The 24,648-nt window shown below is 40.6% G+C and overlaps 1 protein-coding gene across 2 annotated transcripts in view; it reads right to left on the reverse strand.

The window, feature by feature from the left end:
* Window positions 1-5,880: 5,880 nt before the first annotated feature.
* The window catches only part of MFAP3L (microfibril associated protein 3 like), a 56,973-nt gene continuing 38,205 nt past the window's right edge, over window positions 5,881-24,648 (reverse strand). For both annotated transcript variants that reach the window (XM_073577304.1, XM_073577311.1), the window contains exons 2-3: window positions 22,219-22,547; window positions 5,881-9,605 (exon numbers count right to left, since the gene is read on the reverse strand). In XM_073577304.1, the coding sequence (XP_073433405.1) occupies window positions 8,773-9,605; window positions 22,219-22,534 (1,149 nt within the window). In that variant the 5' untranslated portion in view covers window positions 22,535-22,547 and the 3' untranslated portion in view covers window positions 5,881-8,772. The remainder of the gene's footprint in view (window positions 9,606-22,218; window positions 22,548-24,648) is intronic.

Here is a 24,648-nt window from a genome sequence, read left to right on the forward strand (position 1 = left end):
TACGATCCTACGCTCATGGTGTGAATATGCAATCGCAATACTGTTATATGTTATTAAACTTACTTGTGCTCCCACACATCCTTTATTTACATCACAGTTAACGTAGGAAAACTTTAAATTGGGTGTATGCCCTGTGGCAAAAACATAAAATGGCGCATACTGTATAGCAACTTGTGTTACAGTTTTTATGAAGGAGAGAGACAATAATTGTCAGGAGCTACTTACTACTCACATTTCTAATCATGCATCTTTCCCAATCCATATAAAACAGTCCAGCTCACCGATCAGGACATCACGAGGCTCGGAGCACGGTACCGGCGTGTCTTGGCGTATAGAATTCCAATGAAGAGAAAATCCAGCTCAACGAAGTGAAAAAACAATTCTTTATTCACTCAGATTTTTGCAAAAATAGTGGATAAAATTCAGCATAGTACAGACAAAAAGTTGCTTTATCAACGCGTTTCAGGTGTCACAGCACCCTTAGTCATGACTAAAGGTGCTGTGACACCTGAAACGCGTTAACGCATCTTTTTGTCCGTACTATGCTGAATTTTATCCTGTATTTTTGCAAAAATCTGAGTGAAGAATTGTTTTTTTTTTCACTTCATCGTTGAGCTGGATTTTCTCTTCATTGATCTTCCCCAACTCCCAGAATTGTTTGCACACTCTCAAAATGCCACACATCAATCTTGACAGAAGAGATGAAACAAAGAGGTATTGCTCCAGTGCTTAGCACAGAATGCAGATAGATTAAGCAATGGTTACATTTTTTCTGAGCTAAGAACTTACCAGCATGTATTTACTAACTGTTGGCAGTGGATTAATCTCTATACTGTCCACAAGTGTATATCTATTACATATAACAACGATAACACAGCTTACAACTGGTATTTCTTATAGCTTAGGATCTTAACATCTTGTCTGTCAGCTTACAAAGTGAAAATAAAATGTGCTTTAGCTATTTACACAGTGAACAGGAACTTCCTATTTTTTTTTTACAGTGCTTTAAAGGCAATATAATACTATTGCTGGAGACAGACACTCATGGGCTATTAAACAGTAGTAACTAGTAGTTATTGCAATATAGAGAATGATAAGCATTATTCCAACCCTACCTGACTGATCTGCACTGCAACAATCTCTCCCAGCTTAGATCGGTCACAGACAGCTCCTGTTGATGATTGTCAGAGCGGCTGGTCAGTTGTTAATCAGCATCGAGACAGCAGTAACGGCCCACTGACAGAGAAGGTGGGAAGAAAGAACTGCTCTGTTGACATGAGGTGATAGAAAGCAGAAGAATCGCAGCCTGAGCCATGAGAAATCATTGCAGGGCAGAACAGGCAGATAGTTAGCAACTACCTACAGGCAAGTTCTTAGTCCCACAGTTTTTGACCACATCACAACCGCATCATCTGGCTTTACACATATAGAGGCTACCATTTTATAGGTAAATCTATGAAACTGGCACATGTGTAAAAGCAATTTTGTGCAAATGTTATTCTTGTGAGAGACCTTAGTGGCACACTGGTAACTCATATGGTTAAAAGGCACCACCCTATCACTGTGTTCACCACTCTGCACCTCCAAGTTTTGAGCAGTCTCACCGAGTTGCCTCTTGCAGCATTCACAGTACTGCTGCATCCTCCTGTTGTGGGACAGTCTGCACCTGGCTATAGGGAGTTGTGGCCAGACTGTAGGAATTTAACCCACTGTGTCCTGCAGTTTTGCTTCCCTAGCCTATCCCGTGCCAGCAGGGGATATATTAGGCAGCTCCAGTCTCCACACCTTGCCTGAAACTTAGGTTCATGGCTGCAGTTCCTTCCGCGTACCCAGTCAAAGTGCATTACTGTTTTTTTCTCTCCCGCTTCTGACCCGGCTTCTTTATTTTATTTGACCTCTTTGTTCCTGACCCCTGCTTCGTATTTTGATCCTGTTCTGTCCTGACCTCGGACTGCCTGACCACGTCTCTGCATGCCGTGCCTCTGAACCTTCAGTCAGCTATTTGAAATCCGGGGATTGTCCAGATAAGGCCAGACCAGGACCCAGACCTGACTGTTCAGGCACTTGCCCGTAGAAAACTATAGAAACAAAATTCCCAGCCGAAAAAGGGGGAGTCACACCCCTGTTTGTGCAAAGTGAGAAAAACTAAAGCAAAACCAAAGAAATGAGCTAGAATATATGTTGGTAGAAGCACTGTGTAGGTGTACATTCACTCTGCGGCCATTTAACAGACAGAACCTAAGATAAGAACAATATGAGCCAATACTGCAGTAAGTAAATAAATAAATGGTAATAGTAACTGTAAATAACATAGGGTACGCTTTGATCAAAAAAGTATGTACAATACAAAATAATATTGTGGTACCATGTTAGCCAGAAAAATAGATGTAAATACTTATGTCCCCAAAAAAAATTTTGAGAAAAGTATTCAAGGAGTGATAGCCAATAAAGGATACTCCTTGAATACTTTTCTCAAAAAATTTTTTGGGGACATAAGTATTTACATCAAAAAAGCCATACTAGCGCGACCAGGTGTACCCAATCAGGACAACTTATGTTCACCTTCTCTAGAACATCTATAACTCCTTTGTCTAGACCTCTGCTAGGCCCTGTGTAAGCCTGCAAAAATAGACTTTTTTTCCCTAATGTGTTGTGGATGTTGTGGGATCTACAGCAAAATCTTCAAATGGAATTTGTACATCTTGATTCTAGCACTGCCAAGTTGGTCACTGCTACAGTCAATAATGAACCATCGCAGTCAGAAGCCAATCTGACCAGAAGAGGGAAAACGGAGACTGGTAAGAAATCCTGGCAGCACAGGAAGAGATAAAAAAAAGAAAGAAAAAAGAAGGATCATGATGAGCAGCTTTAGAAAACAAATTAGGCATGTACAATTCCATTAAAAGTTCAAAAGATATTTTTAGAAAAAAAAATAAAAATCCATGACATGGGTTGTAAGCTTGTGTCAAAAAAAAGAAAAGCAAAAGAAGACAAATACCCCTTCCTCCAGCCTTTATTATGAAAGGACAATAAAAAAAATTAAAAAGTACTCATGTACTATCACCACAATCACATAGACTCTTAAGATACATTTAACATGTAATATTGTATATTGTGAATGCCAGGAATGTTGTTTTTTTTATCATCACCTTGCAAAAATTGGATTAAAAATTAAAAAAAGTGTTATGAAGAAAAATAAGTAAAAATCCTGCACAGATGGAGCAATACATGTAAAATAATGAACTAAAGTGTGCTCCCTCTTCTAACAACTGGCTGTTCTAGCACCATGTCCCTGTTGATGTCACAACCTGTGAACGTCATTTGATATCTGCAGTCAATCACTAGCTTCAGCTCATAAAAGGTGTACCCACCCTGTATAGACACTTAAAAGAACTGTTCCCAGTTTTGAGGTAGAATGACTTATCTTATATTACATAGATTTTCTTTCTAGAAATGTTTATGTCATTTTTATTCATTCTGATCTGGAATACTGCAACTTGCCACTTTGTTTCCCTCTGACTAAACTCTTTCTCCAAACTATATTGAATGCAGTAGACAGCCTCAAACTTATGTCCAGCTGCTACAACGAAGACTCCAATCTGTGCCATTTATTGCACTGGTTGCCCATCCGTTAGACTACAGTATAAACTGATCGCTCTCACCTACAACACTTTCCACATCCCTCTCATCTCTGTCCACCACCATACCATACTCTCAGTTCTTCTAATGATCAAAGATTTAAGTCATCCATAATCCGAATTTTCCACTTCTGTCTCCAAGACTACTCTTGTGCTGCACCAATTCTGTCGAATGCTCTACCCAAGACAATAAGATTAATTTCGAGTAGCCACAGTTATAAGTGTACCCTTAAAACACACCTTTTTAGACAAGCCTATCACCTTATCTCACTAATCTAACTGTCAGTTTTCCCTTCCTAAATTTTGCTTAGAATCTGATCCCTCCTTTCATCTGTTCCCACACCCTCCAAGCAGTTTTTTACCTTTTGTGTCTCCCCTATTTTCTTATAGCTCATATGAAGGGCCCTCACTCCTTTATAATTGTGTGTTACTCTAATGTCTGATATTTGTACGAGTACCTTCTGAATTGTAAAGTTCTGCGGAAAATGTTAGAATATTATTAGCACTATAATAATAATTCTAAGAGTCTAAAGTCTTTGTCTACTTCCTAAATGGGTCTGAAGGACTTGAGGACAGGTTTAGTGAGTGCATCAGCTGGACCGGGGAGGGACATCTAATAATATTCATCATTCAAATATATTTTAATAAATATATTTCTATATTTTGCTCAATACACAACACAAAATATATTTTTTATACCATTCCTCAATGATTTGTGCGAAACCAGTTTTAGAAGCCAGACTAACTGAAAGCACTTCATCACTATCGTCAATCCACTTTTCTTCCAGAACTTGCAAGTAAAGGCTTGTAATCTCAGCTGTTGCAGAATGCCGCTATTGTTCAGATAGAGATTGAACTCCATTATAAAGATTGCCACCAGTGTACCCGAGAAGACATTGCAGAGACGGGCTCGGAGAACAGGAGCTGACAAATGATGCTTGCTCCCTTCCGGTGCTAATTATAGCTCTATATTTTGAGCAGACAGCTGCTGTATAGTCCGTGGAGTATGAAGGTGAAATGCATCCCATCACTGCAATAGATGGTAGAGATACAAGTTCCTGCAGGAAGCTAGAAAGACTCAACTGATGCAGTGTAAAATCAGCTCATCATGTACACAACAAATATGGTGCTTGTGAAACACTCTTTTATGGGAACTACCTAGAGGAAAAAAGTGTATATATAGGATCTTCTTCATTTGTCATAGTGAAGCTATTCTGGAATAGGGTGTCTGATATTCGAGGGGAGCCCTATTCGAGTCAGATGAAGGCAGCGAACCCTCTTCTCGATCATTTTGACAGCTTTAGTACATTAATGAAACCTACCAACAATTCGGTTTGTTCTAACAAATATTTTATTCTCAATAAAATATCAAATCTGGAACTTTGATGTTTTGTGTATTGTATTGTGCTGTTCATCTGCTATTCCTGTTGGATATTTTAGGTATTTAATTCAAAATTGTCTATTACCGGTTAGGGGTGTATCACATCAAAGTCTGACACTGTTCAATCAGTGCAAGACTGTATGGAAACAACCCTTTAATAAATGGAATGGTTAGGCCTCATGCAGACATCCGTGGATCACAGTCCGATCACAGGACTGACACGGGGCTCCTGACTCAAGCATGACAGCTTTATAGGAGACCCGCAGCCATTCCATTCATTGTGGTCCTTGACTGGACAGAAATCTATGGAAGTCTGAATGAGCCCAAAAGCCCAGTTATCAATTTATTCATAAGGCATTCTTTATGTTAACTCGCAGAGTATCAACAGTTAGTTTGCTTTAATCAATATCTACATTTATTCTGGTACAAATAATTTTTAAATGAAAAAGGTTTAATATTTCCTTATATAATGAGTAGCGCTGAGCAAAAGGATGTGCGGAATCCTGCACCAGAGGCCACGTCGGTTGTCTGTGTCCGCCCAACCACAGCACTTCAAACCTTGTACTTGTTGGCATCCTCTTCTGTTTATTAAGACCATGGCAGTGTTTCCATCGTGGACAGGAGACACATGCATGGCGTCAAGGTTAACCTACCAATCAGAAGAGGCCATGGGAATACTGGCAGATGAGGTTTGCAGCACTCTAGTCTGGCAGCCACAGAATAACTAGTGTCCATTGAACCAGGGTCCTGCAAACATTTTTTTGCTTAACTCCGTTGCAGAACTCCCCCCCCCACAAAAGTTACATTACTTCTAACTTGAACCGATTAATCTCAAGCAGTTTTGGAATAAAAGAAACAAGAGACGTTATTACAGCTGCTTTAATGTGGGCTGATTTGTAGACCGTTTTACAGCTTTTATACGTTGTTTTGTGACAATGAAAAGAACAAAAGGTTCCACAAATACATAATACCACATCTGCTACTGCACAGATGTCGTGGCAATCTGGTCAGTCAAAATACAAGGTGTCTGCAGGCACAGAAGAATAATGGCAGCGCCATTCTGTCAGTTACAAAAGCAGTTGTGCGCGAGAGTGAGCCATTGGTACATATCGAGATGACCAACATCCCGGGACAAGGGTCTGTTTATGAAAATAGATATATAAGCATGGCCTGCCATGAGATTGTTAATTTTAGAATTTCGTTTGAAACTTTTGTACAGTTACATGTTAACATTGGCTTAAAAGCTTTGCATCTGCCTTCCACAAAAAAAAATCATTTAGTGCACCATCTTTATGGGCAAACCTATTTATGGAGAATAATTCCCCATAGGGACTTTCGATTGAGCCACCTGTAACTTAATCTCTATTAACTACTAGGAGACTTTCTGCCTTCTTGGACAGCTGAGCCGAGATACAAGTGTGGAGACAATCACACGAATAGAACAATATTCTTATATAGTAGAAACTTCTGGTCTGGGCAATTTTCCTAGGTCTCATCATCTGGTGGTCTAAGATTACATACCCTCCAGCTCTACTGATTCTAGAGCTAAAGTACAGCATTGACTCAACTGTATTAAAGATCTGTCCAAAAAGAAAGAAATAGGAGCCTCTCCGATCAGAAAGACAGGACTTTTGTTAAAAAGAGGAATTCTGCTTGGTTAGGCTGCATTCACAGGTCAATTTTTCATGATCTGTGTAAGGACCATGATTTCTAGACCAGCGGTGGGTTTCCTGGCATGAACTCAGAGCCTTTTATTTGCCTGGGAGGCTGTTGAGATCAGGTCAGGAGACCCACGACTTTTCTGTGCATCGTGGTCTGAGACATGGAAGTCTGAAATTGGCCACAGCTGCAATTCCCAGGGTAATATAGAACAGATTTAGTGATTTAAGAGTCTCAGTCATAAAAGCCATCATTTATATCCGAGCATCAAAATTTTAAAACAAAACCAGAGTTTTGTATTCTAAGCCCAAGTGCCTAGATAATGGTGCCACCATTGCTGTGCCAATACTAGAGCCATCACAGTAAAAAACAAATCAACATATTATCCAAAATATCGTGCCATATCACTGTCATTTCAATACACTTAAGCTCCTCTAATGGCAAATTCAATAACTAATAAGAACACAAAAGTAATGTTTTCAACCTGAAAAATTCCTCCAAAATACCAACTTCTCATATTTCTAACTTGAAGTCCACTGCCTTCAGGTGCAGTGACGCTAAAACAAAGTAGGGGCAGGTCTTTGTCACTCTACTTCTGTTCTCGTTTATAAAAAAGGTATAAGAGGCATAACAGAGGGGGCTCTCAGGTCAGTGCACACGGGCATTGGACAATGGTGGTTGCAATGCATCTGGATAAGTCAGAAAAATAAAGTTCCTGCACCTATATTCCAGGCAGAAAGATGATGAAAGCAGGAAAAGCAACTTTAAATTGTTTTGTGAGATGTGAGCAGCAAAATTCATTATTATTTGCTAAAATGTTTAGTGTAGCATTGGTAGCTTTAAAAAAAAAGCCCCAAGTTAGTTTTCAAAGGCTCCGATATAAAGCCTAATGTCTAGGCTAGGTTCACACCATTGTTTTGATATATAGTTGAAGCATTCTTACAGAAAAAAAAAAAAAAGTTACTGCTACAACAGGATTCTAATCTCATTGCATTTTATTACCATTGACACCTACTGTAAAAAAGGTATGGTTCTGGATACGGTTTTTTTATAAAACCACAAAGTGTACTGTACTGGAGTGGTACTTTTTGTGCCATAAAAAAAAAAAAAAAAAAACACATATGCTTCAATTGTATGGCAAAAAGCAAAGAGAAATTTATGTAAAGAAAAAACAAAGCTGTGTCCCCAGAAAATAAGACGTTCCCATATATAAAGAGCTTCTGGCCGATGAACAAATTGCTCTCTATAAATAAAGATGGCAGATCCTGTCTGACAGCAAACTGGTCTGTAGCTGGCCAGCTGTGTACACTTCCCAGGGTGTGTCGAGGAATATATCCACCAACGCTCACAGTATTGTAGATTAAATTAGGAAGGAACTATGTAATCCCTGGTCTTTGGTATTTTCTACCTCTTTCATGAGCTCAGCTCACAGTGTTTCCTTATTACAGGTTTCAGCCAATAGAGAAAAGAGCTCACTTGGTTTTTGGCAAAAATACGATCACTTAACCTGACCCTTTTAAGCCACTAATCTGTTTCGAAGGACACAGTATATTAATCTTACACTTTAAGACACAGCAGCAGGATTGTCTAGTGACAAGGCCCATGGGCTTTCTAGTGTCCCAGAAACACATCCATGGCTAGTTCCGTTATTAGTCCAAAGGTGAGATACCATTAAGCACACTTATGTTGCCTCGTTTTCTACCTTCTGCCTTAGTAAAGTGATTCCAATCTGAAACAATATTCACAAATGTACCATGACAGTTCAATTGGCAGAGAGATGTCGAGAATTAAACATATAAATGACCAGCAAGACAATAAATACATATTCTATATATTCGATTCTACTGTAAAAGTTTCGGCTATGTTGTAGATAAGGATATGCTATAAATGTGAGCGTGAAAATCCAGTGGTATCAACAGAACAGACTCAAATGCCATACAGCTCTACTCAGTGAGCAAAATGGGCAAATTTCACCCGAAATGGATTCTGGATAATGGGATGAAATGGTGGTCTCTTCTAGTAAGGCAATAATTCTTTACATCTGGTCTATAAGGTGCTCTGTGTGTCCGTTAGTGATATGCATAGAATTCCTAGCTAGACATGGCTTTCGTATATTACGCATGCAGTAGTGTGATCAGCTGGAGGGGCACTTGGTTCGGAAGTGTCTGTACAGCTTTTCGATGTAGTGTCTTCTTTCACACATGACTGTATGCTGTCCTGAGAGTCTGTATCGAGACACGGTCTCTTTGCCAGCGGATGCACAGAGACAGTAATAGCAATTTGCTGAGGATTTTCATGGAGAGAGGAGGCATCTGACTCCAATGTAGGAGAATCGCTCCGTTGTAAAGCATTAGGAATGGTAAACACCTCGTCCACATCACAAAGTTCTTGGCCAACAGCTGCGTGTCTTACGAATGCGTGTCCTTGTTCCTCCAAACCGACTACTTCCATGATCTCTTCCATTATAGTCCTGCAATTCATGATAAGTGGTGGCAAGGGCACGCTTCTGGCCAGTTCCTCAATATATCGGGCAAATTCCATGGTTTTAAACTGCGTAACTTTGGCGAGCTCGAGGGTCTTCGCTGAAGTGATAATAGGTATTCTCTTTGCAATCTCAAAAGCTTTTTGCAATTTTTCTGGCCCTTCTGTCCTAAAGAAATCATTAATGGCTTTCTCAGTCTTCTTCAGGTGGCTGCTCATCATGCACAGTCGTGTTATGTTCAACACCATCACAATAGTAAAAGCAACCAGACAGACTATCATGTAGTAGATGCCCATGTCCCCAGAGGTAAAAATCACCCGCAGCGTTACTGTATTATTCACAGTGCCATGGGAGTTGGTGGCGACACATGTGTACTTTCCTCGATCTTCAAATGACACACTAGTGATGTTTAGTAGTCCGCTATCAAGAATCCACAATTTTCCTTCTGAAATAAAGAGAAACACATGATGAGTGAAACCAAATAAGTGTTTTCTTCTCTCAGAGAAATCAATCAATGGCTTTATACAGGATTTGTACGAAAATTGTGAAGGTCTGTGCAGCATTAGAATTTATTCACCTTCTTGCCAAGAGACAAAAAAAAAAAAAAAAAGCTGTTCTCTTTCACCAGATACAGGCTGTTGAGAATAGATGAAGCACTGACCATCTGTGATCACCGAGTGGGCACCAAGCAATCCCCATGACTACAAGCACCGGTTATGTCTGTTCTGCTATTATATAGAATGATAAAGGAACCTTTTATTAAAAGGAGATGCTGGGGAGTCCAAGAATTGGATGAAAATTCAGAGGAAAACTAGCGGAGCAGCACTCATCACTGGCAATTTCAGTGAAATGCACTTTATTTTGGTTACAGGTTTGCAGACGGAGACATCGCTGAAATAAGCTCATTGCTGAGCACCACAAGACATGGCCATTATCTGGATATATCTTGTTTGATCTGTTTTTCCTTGTAACTGGGTGTGGAGGTAGTGCCACCTTTTTTTTTTGCTTTGCTCCTAGTCAAAGTCATGGGTAGAGATGGGAGAAATATACAGAATCCAACTCATCAAAATAAAAAAAAAAAAAAGATTGAAGATTGCATAATTTATTAAATGCTCTGAGGTTAAATGAATTCGGAGATTCTGGTGAATTCCATGTACACAAGGGACAAGGCCAATGATCAATATTGGATGCTTCTACGGGCCCTCAGGCGGCACTCACAGGCAGGATTCAGGAATACTTCCAGAAATCATTGTCTCTACACAAAGTTTGCTTGCAATCCACAGATGCAGGTTAAAGCTCTATCACGCAAAAAAGAAGCCATACATCAACACAATCCAAAAACTTTTCTCTGAGCCAAAGCTCATTTCAAATGGACTGAAGCTAAATGGAAAAATGTTCCTTGCCTATGGCATGGGCAGCTTGCACATCTTGAAATACCCCTTCAGACAATGTACGTTTCAGGGAAGGCCCTGTATATTTCAGCAAGATAATGCTAAAAAACACACTGCTTCCATCACAAGATCAGGATTTCACAGGAGAAGAGTTCGGGTGATGAATTGTCCACCTGCAGCCCAGACCTTTCACCAATAGAAAACACTTGGCGCCTTACGGCAGCGAGAATCCAACTTTACACAATAATGAGACAACATCTCCCAAAACTCCAGCAATTGGTCTCTTTACTATTGTAAAAAGAAGAGGAGAGGCTACTCAATGGCAGACTTGGCCACGTCTCAACTTTTTGAGATGTATTGCTGCAGTCAATTTCTAAATGGTTGATTTTTATTTAAATGTAACGAAAAAATGTGTAACGTTCCCTTTCTTAACTTTGTTCTATGTTCTGAATAAAATAAGGCTACAAGAGATTTCCAATTCAATGAAAGTTATCTTCGTTAGCGTTACGTTTTAAACAACGTTCAACTTTTTTTTTTTAGAATTGGGATTGCAGATCTTATTGTGGTTTATTGAGGCAAAAAACCTGACATTACATTATATTAAACATCTAGTAGGCTACGTTCACATGCTGCATTTTCTTTCACGAAAAACAGTATTTTACTGTCCCATCACAGTGAATGAGATTTCTGAAGTCCTATGTATATGCTACTTATTTTGTTCCTTGCAGATTTGAAGCAGTGTTGTGAAGGATATGGGGGATTTTAACCCCTTTACCCCCCAAGGGTGGTTTGCATGTTAATGACCAGGCCAATTTTTACAATTCTGACCACTGTCCCTTTATGAGGTAATAACTCTGGAACGCTTCAATGAATCCCAGTGATTGAGAATATTTTCTCGTGACATATTGTACTTCATGTTAGTGGTAAAACTTATTTGATATGACTTGCGTTTCTTTGTGAAAAAAATGGAAATTTGGCAAAAATGCCGCAATTTTCTAATTTTGAGTTTGCACGCCTTTAAATCACAGAGATATGTCACACAAAATACTTACTAAGTAACATTTCCCACATGTCTACTTTACATCAGCACAATTTTGGAACCAAAATTTTTGTTTGTTAGGAAGCTAGAAGGGTTAGAAGTTGACCAGCGATTTCTCATTATTACAATCACCATTTTTTTTTTTTCAGGGACCACATCACATTTAAAGTCACTTTGAGGGGTCTATATGATAGAAAATACCCAAAAGTGACACCATTCTAAAAACTGCACCCCTCAAGGTGCTCAAAACCATATTCAAGAAGTTTATTAACCCTTCAGGTGCTTCATATGAAGTTTTGGAATGTGGGGAAAAAAAAAAAAATGAACATTTAACTTTAACACAAAATATTATTTCAGAGCCAATTTTTTTATTTTCCCAAGGATAACAAGAGAAATTGTAGTCCTAAAGTTGTGTGTGCAATTTGTCCTGAGTATGCCGATACTGCATATGTGAGTGTAAACTACTGTTTGGGAGCATGGCAGAGCTTGGAAGGGAAGGAGCGCAGTTTGACTTTTCTATGCAAAATTGGCTGTAATTGAGATCGGACACCATGTCGTGTTTGGAGAGCCCCTGATGTGCCTAAACAGTGGAAACTCTACCCACAAGTGACCCCATTTTGGAAACTAGACCCCCCCCCAAGGAAATTATCTAGATATGTGAACCCCAAGGTGCTTCACAGAAATTTATAAGGTTGAGCCGTAAAAATAAAATCACATTTTCCGCACAAAAAAATAATGTTATTTAAGCTCCAAATTTTGCATTTTCATAAGGGTATCAAGAGAAACTGCACCATAAAATTTGTTGTGCAATTTCTCTTGAGTATGCGGATACCTCATATATAGGGAAATGCTACTTTTGAGGCACAGTGCACAGCTCAGAAGGGAAGAGACGCCATGTTGGAGTTCACATGTTGCTGGAATGGTTTGAGGGTGCCATGTCACATTGGCAGAGCCCCTGAGGTGCCAGAACAGAAACCCCCATATGTGAACTAATTTTACAAACTATACTCCAATGAATTCATCTAAGGGTGCAGTGATCATATTGAAACCACATGTGCATCACAGAATTTTATACCACTGAGCAGTGAAGAAAGAATAAATTACATTCTTGCATTTTTTATATGCTGCTTTAGCCCCAATTTTTTAATTTTTCAAAGGGCTAACAGGACTTTTTTTTTTATTTTTTATTTTTTTACAACAAAATGAGGTCCATTTTTCCTGAGTGCGCCAATACCCTACATGTAATTGGGAAATATTTTTCGGGCACAGTGCAAAGCTCAGAAGGCAAGGCATGCCAGATTTTACTGTTATGTTTTGCAGGTGCTATTACTCACTGGGAAAGCCCATGAAGTGCCATAACAGCAGAACCCTCCATAAGTAACCGCATTTTACGAACTACACTCCCCAATGAATTCATCTAGGCGTGCAGTTATCATATTGACACCATGGGTGTGTCACAGAATTGTATACCATTGGGCAGTGAAGACAAAAGAACTACATTTTTACCATCAAAATTTTGTTTTAGCCAAAGATTTTACATATTCACACAAGAAGTGGGTAAAAATGGCCCCAAAATTTGTCCCACAATTCTACTGAACGTGGCAATACCCCATATGTGGATGTACAGTACTACTTAGCCATACGGAGAGACTCGGGAGGAAAGGAGCACTATTTGCCTCCTGGAGTGCAGATTTTCCTAGAACAGTTTGAGGACTCCATACACAGAGTCATTAATTGCTAGAAGAGTAGAATCCCCCCTCAAGTGATTTCATTTGGGAAACTATACCCCTTGGGAAATTTATCTACAGGTGTAGTGACTATTTTGACTTCATGTGTATTTTCCATAAACAAGCAGCAATGAATGTTGTCGAGTGAAAAATGCAAACTGCCGTTGTAGTGAGCAGCACGCTCAAGTGACCAGTACGTTGTAGTAACCAATATGTTATGCCCAACCCGTGCTTCCAGAGCCATGCACCCGTAAGTTAGGTGGGCTCTCATCTCATCAGAAATGCCAAACGTGGACGCAATGTGTGGTTTCGGTATACTGTGGGGCTCAGAAGGGTGGAGGGCATTTGGATTTTAGAGTGGAGAATTTGCTAAATTTCTTTTGGCGGATGAGGAGCCATTTCGTTTCTCCAGAGCCTTTGTGCTACTAGTAACATGGAAGCCCCCTATATTTCCGTAAACAGATGGCAGACCTAAGTGAGGGCTTGCTTTTTTCATAGACTGAGTTGAAGCTTTTATTGGGAACATTATGCATAATGTTTGGGATCAGATTTATACAGCGCTCTACACTAAGCACTTACTTTGAGGTTTCCATCTAAATCTTTGAGTGACGTGATTCAGATGAACTGCTCACTGTGCTAGCGGGGATCTCACCGAGGTCACGGCAGTTCAGTCCTGCTGGAAACACAGGAGTTCATTCCCCAGTGGTTCTCAGCCTGGAAAGTCACATCTTGGCACTGTCCAGGTTGAAAACTATTTCTCCCCCAGACACGGCGTGGGACAGAACGACGGAGAGGTGAGGGCTATTGCTTTCTTTTAGGTTTGGTTTATTACAGGAGAACGAGGGCTTTCTGTGGAATAGGCGTTAGGCGAATATAACTTTTATTTTTAAATAAAAATGGAAAACTTTTGTTTTATTTCTAATAAAAAGACTTTATTCTGGCTCTGCCTTTATTTACCATACAATATACAGTATATTATTAGTAATGGATAGGTGTCTTATAGACGCCTCTCCATTACTAAGCCATGGGCTTGATGTTACCTGAAAATACAAAGGTGACAAACCGCACAAATATGAACCCCACTTGCCACCGCTACAGGGTAAGTGGGAAGAGCCGGGCAAAGCACCAGCATTGGCACATCTAATAGATGTGCCTTTTCTGGGTGGCTGCAGACTGCTATTTTTAGGCTGGGGGAGGTCAATATCCATGCCCCCTTACCAGCCTGAGTATACCAGCCCCCAGCTGTGAGCTTTAGCAAGGCTGGTTAACAAAAATGGAGGGACTCCTCTCTACTTGATAACCAATCTTGCTGAAGCTGACAGCTGAGGGTTGCAGCCCCCAGCTGTGAGTTTTGCCTGGCTGGTTACAGAAAATACAGGGGAACCCACACTGTTTTTTCATTCATTTATTTATAGTGTAGGCAACACCTGATGAATACCCCCCATCAGCTGCTCCTGCTGTCACTTATTAGCAGCAGCACAGGTAGGCTGATTGGAGTAATAGTCCCATCAGCCGCCGCTGCTCTTATCAATTAAATCTAATTCTAATCATTCTGCCCTGCTAGCGCCGATCGCAGGCAGAGCAGGGGAGCATGATGAGAGCAGTGTTCAGCAACCAGTACCGGGGAACAGCGCTTACTGTAACGTTGCTTGATTGCCACCCGTCTGTGTGGTACTGATGCGGCATACGGGCGACAGACAGATGGCACTTGTGTGCCGCAAGTACTACACACGGACACTGACATCTCCGGTACAGTTTTTTTTTTTCGGTACTGGAAATATCAGGATATGTGAAAGAGGCCTTATAGCGAGTTTTTATGTTTTGCTGCTGTCACACACTAATAGACTCCTTTTAATGCAAAAAATAGTTTTTGCAACCCCATATTTTGAGAGCTATCATTTTTCATACTTTGGCCCACAGAGTCACGTGAGGGCTTGTCTTTTGCGGGATGAGTTGACTTTTTTTATTGGTACCATTTTCGGGAACATGACTTTTTTCATCGCTTTCTAGTCCGATTTTTTGGAGCTATAACTTTATTTTTCCGCTAATGGAGCTGTATGGAGGCTTGTTTTTTTGTGGGACAAGATGACGTTTTCAGTGGTACCATTTTTTTTTTATATATCTGTCTTTTTGATCGCATTTTATTCCACTTTTTGTTCGACGGTATGATGATAAAACATTGCTTTTTGCCTCGTTTTTTATGGTGTTTACTGAAGGGGTAAACTAGTGGGACAGTTTTATAGGTCGGGTCTTGTGGACGCCGCAATACCAAATGTACTTTTATGGTTTACATATTTTTTTAAAATATTTAATTTTGAGATACAATATCTTGATTTTATTTTTTTATTTTTACAATTATTTAAAAAAAATTTTTAAACATTTTTACTTTGTCCCAATATGGGGCTATCATTTTTTTCAGGTTAGTCACTTCTATAGCATGGAGATGAAGCAGCTTCCCCATGCTATAGAAACTGTCAGCTCTGCACTGACAAAGACTTGCTGATCATGCACTGCGAATGATCAGCAAATTTCCTAGCTCTAATGATTCAGATGTCATCATGCCGCGTCACGCCTTGGAGTCTCCGATCCAAAGGCAAAGGGTCTGTCAGCCCTCTACCGGCTTCCTGAATACTGTGATTGTGTTCGATGGCAGCATTTCGGGGATTAAAGTTCTGGGAGCGGTCTATGCCCACTCCTGGCACCTAGTGCCGGGTGTCAGCTGTCAGAATCAGTTGATACCCATCGGCAATCGCCCACACAAACCCCGTGTGCATGGCCAACCGCTCAAACTTAATATTCCATCCATGGTCAAATAGGCCTATGTCACATGGATGGAATATTACATCCGATGTCAGAAAGAGCAGATTACAATCCTCCTTCAGCATGTGTAGCTATACAAGGACACCTGGCTCAGCAGGTAGTCCAGCCACACCAGCTGGTATCCAAGCTCTTACAAGATGATCTCCTGTGTAGCCCTTGCAGTATAACTGCCTTGTCCAGTCAGATAGGATTTTATTAGGAGATTTAAGAAGAATAAGGAATTAACGTATATCCTATCCACATACCAGTTATATTTTCGAGATTTCAGAAACTGGCCGAACAACTTCCAGGGGCTTGATCCGTTCTAGCACTCCAGTGTGGGGAGATATTCAGAACAACTAGTGGAACAACTAGTGGAAGCTAGGCAGCAATGCCATGTTTGGTCTCCATGCATAAAGGGGCCAGATCCGCCACCCTATGACCTTCCATTGGGAAATTATGATCCTTCATAGGTTTTGGGAGTTTTAGCTTCTAAACACCCAGGGGAGAGCGACACAGCCCCTCCTGGGGGCAGAGAAGGGTGTGAACCACCAAAGGGATAAATGTACTTGCACTGTCTGTCATGCTTGCTGATCACTTCGAAAGGGGAGGGTATCACATCGAGTAACGTGCTGGGAGAAACTGGAACTAGCTGGCAGCCCACGCCCCCACGTGGCCCAGCACACATGGTCAAACATCAAACCGATAATTGACACGAATCATATGCTTATATCTTTTGTATTTCACCTGCATTTGCATATCTGACAATTGTATATGTATAGCCATTGTGTATATAGTGTATTGACTATATTGACTAGTGCACCGTTAAGGTGATTATATAATATAACCTTGGGCTGCTCTTTTATCTAGATCCGCGAATCCACACGTTTGTGTTCCTGGTTTTTAACTTTACATGCTACAGGGGATGGCTTCTGGCCAGATATAATCCAGTTAACAGACTGGTCTTATATCTAATGAGGAACAGGTGGTAGTTCTACCGACCTGAACAGGTGCTGTTTCACTGGTGCTAGTGAAAGGGGCCTCCAAGCGACTGCGTGGGCCACATCCTCTCACTCTGAGGACCCGCTTGGACAGTGGTGTGTGTAAAACTGTGCCAAGCTGACCTTACATGTCCCCAGGAGGTGTGGAACATTGATGCAAGCAAGGAGACCGTTCCAAGTGATCACTCCGACATAATAGTGATGTCAGGCGGGGTAGGTTCGTCACAAGTGTCATATCTGCAGTATGTCAATTCTTTCAGCAATTTTCACCCATTCTAATGACTGCAAAAAGTGCACACACAAAAAAATAAATAAATATGGAAAAAAGCGCATATTTCATGTAGTGTTTTTCCTGCCAGCACATTAGAATTTGCTGCAGATTTTCTGCTGCAAAGCCTAAATGTGTGCACATACCCGTAGCGGAATACAATGCCTTTTTAATGTGATTTTATTTTTATAATCATTAAACCTTCTCATTTTCTTAGATGGCGCCTCACTAATACAGGGTCACGTGTACACACTGACAACATGCTGGTAGACTGCATCTGATGTACTTGGATCTGAAAACAGGACCAGTACTCCAATTTCCTGAGCTAGAATAGGATCTGAATAACAGGAAATCACCCAGCGGTGGACGAACAGGTTGTGCTAAAGTTTAGTCTAGGTAACAGTGGGGTACTGTGGAGGCTACAGACCCGATTTTAGCTTGTGCTGATGACATACTATGGAAATAAAAACGCTTTTATGGGCATAGAAATGTAAGTGACTAAGTGCATTAACGGCAACTTCCGACCATTTCAGGTAACAGATATTGTTGAAGAACAGTTCGCACTTAATTTTCCCAGACTTTTTAACCCCTTCACGACATGCACCATACATACTGTGCATGTTGTGTCTATCCCCTTGGTGTGGGCTCCAGCGCTGAGCCCACATCTCTCCTGGGACTGGAGAGATTATTTAATCTGTCCAATTACTTTTGGTCCCTTTAAAAACAGGGTGGCACATGTTAAGGAGCTGAAACTCCTAAACCCTTCATCCAATTTTAATGTGGATACCCTCAAATGAAAGCTGAAAGCCTGAACTTCAACTGCATCTGAATTGTTTTGTTTAAAATTCATTGTGGTAATGTCTAGAACCAAAATTAGAAAAATGTTGTCTGTCCAAATATATATGGACCCAACTGTATTAGCGTTGCAGACCCCTGTTGTTGTCATTGCCGGATTGCTATGAGTGCCGCTCAGCATTACTGCTACACACAGATGATCTTATCATGGAGTTTCTAGTCTTCCATGGAGACTATTGAAGCAAGTGAAAAGTAAAAAAAAAAAAAAGTTTTTAAAAATATTAAAAAATAGTTCAAATCACTCCTGATTCACCCCATTCAAAATAAAACAATTAAAACAAAATTCATATATTTATAATCGCTGTGTTCAGAATCACCCAATCAAGATATAACAAGAATTAATCCGATCAGTAAACGGTGTAGCGAAAAAAAAAAAAAAAGAATTACTTTTTTTGGTTGCTGCAACATTGCATTAAAATGCAATAACGGGTGATCAAAAGATTGAATCTGCACCAAAATGGTATCACTAAAACGTCAGCCCAGCACGCAAAAAATAAGCCCTCACCCAACCCAGGATCACGAAAAATGGAGATGCTACGGGTATCGGAAAATGGCGCAATTTTTTCTTCAACAAACTTTTGACTTTTTTTCACCATTTAAAGAACCTAGACATGTTTGAGGTTTCTGAACTCGTAATGACCTGGAGAATCATAATGGCACGTCACTTTTAGCATTTGGTGAACATGGTTAAAAAAAGAAGAAAAGAAAAAAAAACAACAAACAGTTGTGGGATTGCACGTTTTTGCAATTTCACCGCACTTGGATTTTGTCCTCCCATCTTCCGGTAAACGTTATGGTAAAACCAACGGTGTCGTTCAAAAATACAACTCGTCCTGCAAAAAACAAGCCCTCACGTAGCCAAATTGACAAAAAAATAAAAAGTTATGGTTTGGGAAGGAGGGGAGCTAAAGGGCCTGTCACACTAAGCGATATCGCTAGCAATATCGCTGTAACATCAATGGTTTTTGTGACATTATAGCAATATTGCTAGCGATATCGCTGTGTGTGATACTTACCTCCGACCGCTCCCCCGCTGGTTATCGCTGATCGCGCGAGAACGTCCTGGATTGTTTCTAGTCGTCAGCTTCCTGCTGCGCTTCCTGCTTTGACGACGAGCGACGCATGGACGCGGGCGGGAGGCCGTCAGGATCGCCTCGTCTGACAGCTAAGTAACGACCCCCGTCCCCAGCGATGTCGCTGGTGAGATCTGCCTGTGTGGCAGCTCACTAGCGACCACTTAGCGATGCACCAGCGATCCTGACCGCGTCATATCGCTGGTACATCGATAAGTGTGACAGTACCTTAAAGACAAAGCAAAAACAAAAATAGGCTGCGGCGTGAAGGGGTTAAAACAGCATTTCCATCATGTAGGATCTTGCAGCCAAAATAAAGATCCATGTTTTAGTTTTACACTTCTGTGAGAGAAAAAACGGCATTTTTCCTGATACTACGCAATTTTTTATATTTGCTCTTGTTTATTTTCAACCATAACCACGTCAAGAAAGCAATTGTAACCGAAATCTTCAGGTATGCGGATGTGAGGAAAAAAACCCAAAAAGGACAGCTTGGTACTACAGTAGGTTAGCTGGCTGAAAAGTTTTATTGCTCTCAGTACACAGCTTCACATGCCCGTCATTCATGGTCTAATTATGGACCGCGATGTATGGACTTGCCACGTGTCTTCTGACCTGAACTCAGCAGCCTTCCAGGCATATATTAAGTTGTTGGAGTTTGGGTCAGGAGACGAACGGCCCGTACTTGGACCATGAACGATGGACATTTCAAATCATCCTTAGGGCTCATACTCACATGCAAGAAACTCGGACGAGTCTTGCACGTCAATACTCGGCACTGCCGCGGCACTCTGGAGCGGAGTGTGGCTCCATGTATTTCTAAGCAGCTGATCGCTCCGCTCTCGAGTGTCGGCGGCAGTGCCGGGTATTGACGTGTAACACCCGTCCAAGTTTCTCGCATGTGAGTATGAGCCCTGAGAGAAACTTAAGTATAGATGGGGGTGGCTGTTAGCAAGTTGTAGCAGCTGTGTGTACCTGGGGGTGAGCGCTCAAGTATATTTGCATATACATTATATAGTTTCTATCATGACTGGTAGAAATTGGCCAATCATGTGACATCTTGTACAAGCCAGCTTTTCTTTTGTTTTTTTAAACCCAACTCCCCAATTAATATTAATATATATATATATATATATATATATATATATATATATATATATATATATAAATGAATAGAACACATGGAAATATTTCCATATCAGAGAAAACTGTTTCTTTCTCCTCCTGGACTCATCTTTTATCTCAAATAATGGGAAACTCTTTATTCACTAAAGACAGATTTTCATATTACTAATATAATACCACATGGGGGGGGGGGGTTAAAATTATTAAGATTATTTGTATGAAAATCCTGCAATGCATTGATCGAAGGAGCCTTCTTCTGGCTGATCATCATCATCATTTTATGTCTAGTCCGGCCTTGGCCATCAGATGGTCGTGAGAGTTCATGCGGTAATCAACCAAAACAGCTGAAGCCAACCAATGGCCAGGAGTTGCAAAGTAAAGTTTCAGATGAGCCTAGTAAACAGCATATGGACACCACACAGACCAATATGTTAGTTCATATGAGCATTTGCATGTGGTTTGCATGAAAAAAATAAAATTAAAAAAAATAAAAAATATATATATTAAAAATCACAGTTTGCACTTTTTGAAATTTGTTTTTTGGATCAGATCTATTATAAGTCAGTGGGTGCGCATTTTTCACAGATCCACTGCAAATCTTACAATATTGAACTGTATTTGGCCTATTATATTTTATAATTTTTAAAGTAAACTAAAAAAACGGACATAAGAATGACAGGAAGGATAAAAAATACTCTTTCTGGATGAAAAACAGGATTTTTTTTTTTAGTTAAACCTGGCCTAAGGTTGCTAATATTCCATGTAACATGAATATACTCAAGTAAGATAATTGCCTGGAGACACCAGACAGAAATGTAAGAATGATAATTACACATAAGTGGGTTCTTTGATATCAGATTCAGCTTTTGTGTAATGGAAGGGACTATTTTGACTCCAGAATAGAACACGCAAGATCTATCTAATGATCCCTCTGTAGGAGGAAAAGCTTTGAAGGGACTCCCATTTAGGCCGGGATCACACATGCGAGAAACACGGCCGAGTCTCGCATGTTAATACCGGGCACTGCCGCCGGCACTCAGGAGCAGAGCGTGCGGCTCCATGGATTGCTATGCGGCAGCACGCTCCAATCCGAGTGCCGAGGATCGCATGTGTGATCCTGGCCTTAGGCATAGAGGGGACCTAATAAAGGAACTCCTAAACGGAAATTAAAAATTTGCTTAAGCGGATATAGGCACAAATGTAGATTGGTTACAGAAACCTATATGATGGTCCCTCCATGGTTTTGGCCACTTTTTGAAGTTATTCATTTAAAAAAAAAAAAAAAAAAAATCGTTTAGCAAAATCTCAAATATTTTTAATTTGAGCGCTGACTGTAGAAAAACAGCACTTGGACCATTGTTACTTAGTGGGGTTGTTCACATGAGGTTTTTTTTTTTTTTTTTTTCAACGAACTGAATGTTTGTGCGAAACAAAAAAAAAAAAAAAATAAAAAAAATAAATTGCAGCATGTACTAGTTTCTTCTGTGTTTTGGAGGAGACTCTCGCCTGTTCAAGTCTACAGTTGTGTAAAAAAAATAAAATAAAATTTGGCCTCATATGGCATCAACGTAGAGTATAACATTTTTATAGATACATTGCAGTTTTTTTAAACATGGGAAAGAAGGCTGCCTTACAAACACTGGAATCTGCCAGAAAACGCTACAAGAAGGTCTTCACTTTTAATACATACCAAATATGAAATAAATTAACATTTTGGATCACAAACCCATTAATCCATCATATTTTTACATTTTGCACATTCTACACAATTTCAATTTACCATTCTTCTCTTGTAGTAGGTGTCCATTAGAATGATACCACTGGAAGTGGGGATCTGGGTGGCCTTCAATATTGCAGTGGATGACCACACTGTTGCCCTCTTTCACAATGATGTGATCAACCGTAGATGTGATCACAGGTAACGACTCCAGCACTGCTTCAGAACCATTGGCAGTGAGATTATAGGTTCCCATTGAGTGTAGTGCTGAAGTAAGGGAAAACAGGAAGAACACAAGTAATGATGGCCGCCAGGAAAAGTTGGAGATGCTCATAGTTTCTGTGAATGAGCGTTTGAGGCCAGAACATAGAGGCCCCATCAGGATGTGAAGCCTGCAAAACAAAAAAAATGAAGCATTATAGGATAAAAATGTAATAAAATTATACTGATAAATACGGTAACTCCAGCTATACATGACAAAATCCAGAGACGAATAAAAGAAGCACCCTGGAATGAAGACATACAGCTATCCCCAGCACAGGGATCGGGGGCATAACTTGGACTCTGCCCACTTATGAAATAACATTTTTTTCCTTGTCACACAGCCTACATAGCCCATACAGGTCAAGCAATATCAGAAGAATATGGTAGGTCATGGTTTTTAGAAGGTTAAAAAGAACTTTTATTCCTATACAGAATATCATTTCATGGGGATTTAATAATTAGGTCTCAGGGATGCAAACATTTATAATGTGAGGATCAAGTATCTCTGCAACCTTTCATTTATAATACTGGAGGTATATGGTACTGTATGGCTAATAATTATTAAATATGGAATAACCGGTAGCAGATGAATACGGTAATTACATGCACAATATTGAGGTGTTACCTCCAACTGCAAGAACCACTATAATTTACAAGAAAAAAAAAAAAAAGCTGATAACCAATTACCATATATACTCAAATATAAGCCATTGTTGATCCCGGGGCCCTTGCCGCATCTCGCTGGTGCTGGCTTCCGGCAGCACTTCCTGTGCTGAGCGATCATGTGGCACCGCTCATTAAGGTAGTGAATATTCCCTCCACTCCTATGGGAGTGGAGACACGTGCATATTCATTATCTTAATGAGCTGTGCCACGTGATCGCTCAGCACAGGAAGTGCTGCCGGAAGCCGGAACCAATAAGATGCCGCAAGGGCCCCGGGATCAACGAGATGCAGGGCACGCTGGAGGGCGAGTATGATGTCTTTTGGAAGCCAGCGGCTGTGGCTGCAGCTGTCACTGTGCGCACTCTAAGAGAAATTAATATTCATTTCTCTTTAGCAGTGACAAAGGCTCCTGTTCTGTCACCCGCTGCTCCACCTCTCCTCCTCCCCCGCTGGGACAATTGACTCGTGTATAAGCAGAGTGGGGCGTTTTCAGCACAAAAAAAGTGCTGAAAAACTCTGCTTATACACGAGTATATACGGTATGTATCAAAATATAGAATTAAACTGAGATAAAGAAGCACTCCTCCCATCAATGTTTTTATCCTCCAAATATATTGCAGTCATCATATTATATAGTACTGTGTACTTACAATTACTCCTTTTGCCCTTCTACCCAGACAAGCTGAATCTTTCTAAGCGCCATGTAGAAACAGGAAGTCTACTTTCCCTGCATGTGTCATCATTGGAACTGCAATACTACTGACTGCAATCTTCCTGGTAATCCTTCTCAACACCCTCTTCAAGTCTTGAGCCAGCTGCTCCGCTCCTCCCCCTTCAAGGACTTCGCAATTATGTAGAATTGTAGTTCTAATGATGACTCATGCAGCAAAAAAGATACTTCCTATTTCTGGAGCGCCCGCCAGGGCAGTGGGGATACTCGGTACTGGGCTGCTTCTTAAAGGGATGTCACGAAACAATCACTGACCTCAGTGAGACCAGTCAAAGAAAACACTGCGGCAGCAGGCAAAGGCGCTCAGTGAAATCCTAGGTGCATTGCTCCCTGGGAAATACGAATATGCAGATAAAGTCCGTGGAGCCTCATTTAAGAGTCTCAAACACGGGACTAGCCAGATCTTCCTCCAGGGAAGGACCCAGCCAAGGAGTGGCTCCTTTCCGAAAGGAGCCACTCCTTGGCTGGGTCCTTCCCTGAAGGAAGATTTGGCTAGTCCGGTGTTTGAGACTCTTAAATGAGGCTCCACAGACTTTATTTGCATATTCTTAAAGGGATGTGTCACAGCGGCAATGACCCGGTCCGTGGCCCTGGGCGTCCAATAAAAGGGGATATTTACAGGGGAAAAATAAAGAGTTTGTAAAGTGTTTGTGACGCCACCTGTGGTGTCTCAGAGGTGACCAGCGCTGCAGTGTAGATGCTCTGGGACTGATGGTGGGATGCAGCAGAGTTGGAATAGCTCTCCACAGCTACTGATATAGTTGAAACAGTTTGGGATTAGTCTTACTCTCCTTAGCAATATGCTTCTCCTTTCCTTTTAGGCAACTTTAATTA

This window comes from Dendrobates tinctorius, unplaced genomic scaffold (genome assembly GCF_039654945.1).
Source record: "Dendrobates tinctorius isolate UK_male_01 unplaced genomic scaffold, ASM3965494v1 ptg000008l, whole genome shotgun sequence".
Classification (NCBI taxonomy): Eukaryota; Metazoa; Chordata; class Amphibia; order Anura; family Dendrobatidae; genus Dendrobates; species Dendrobates tinctorius.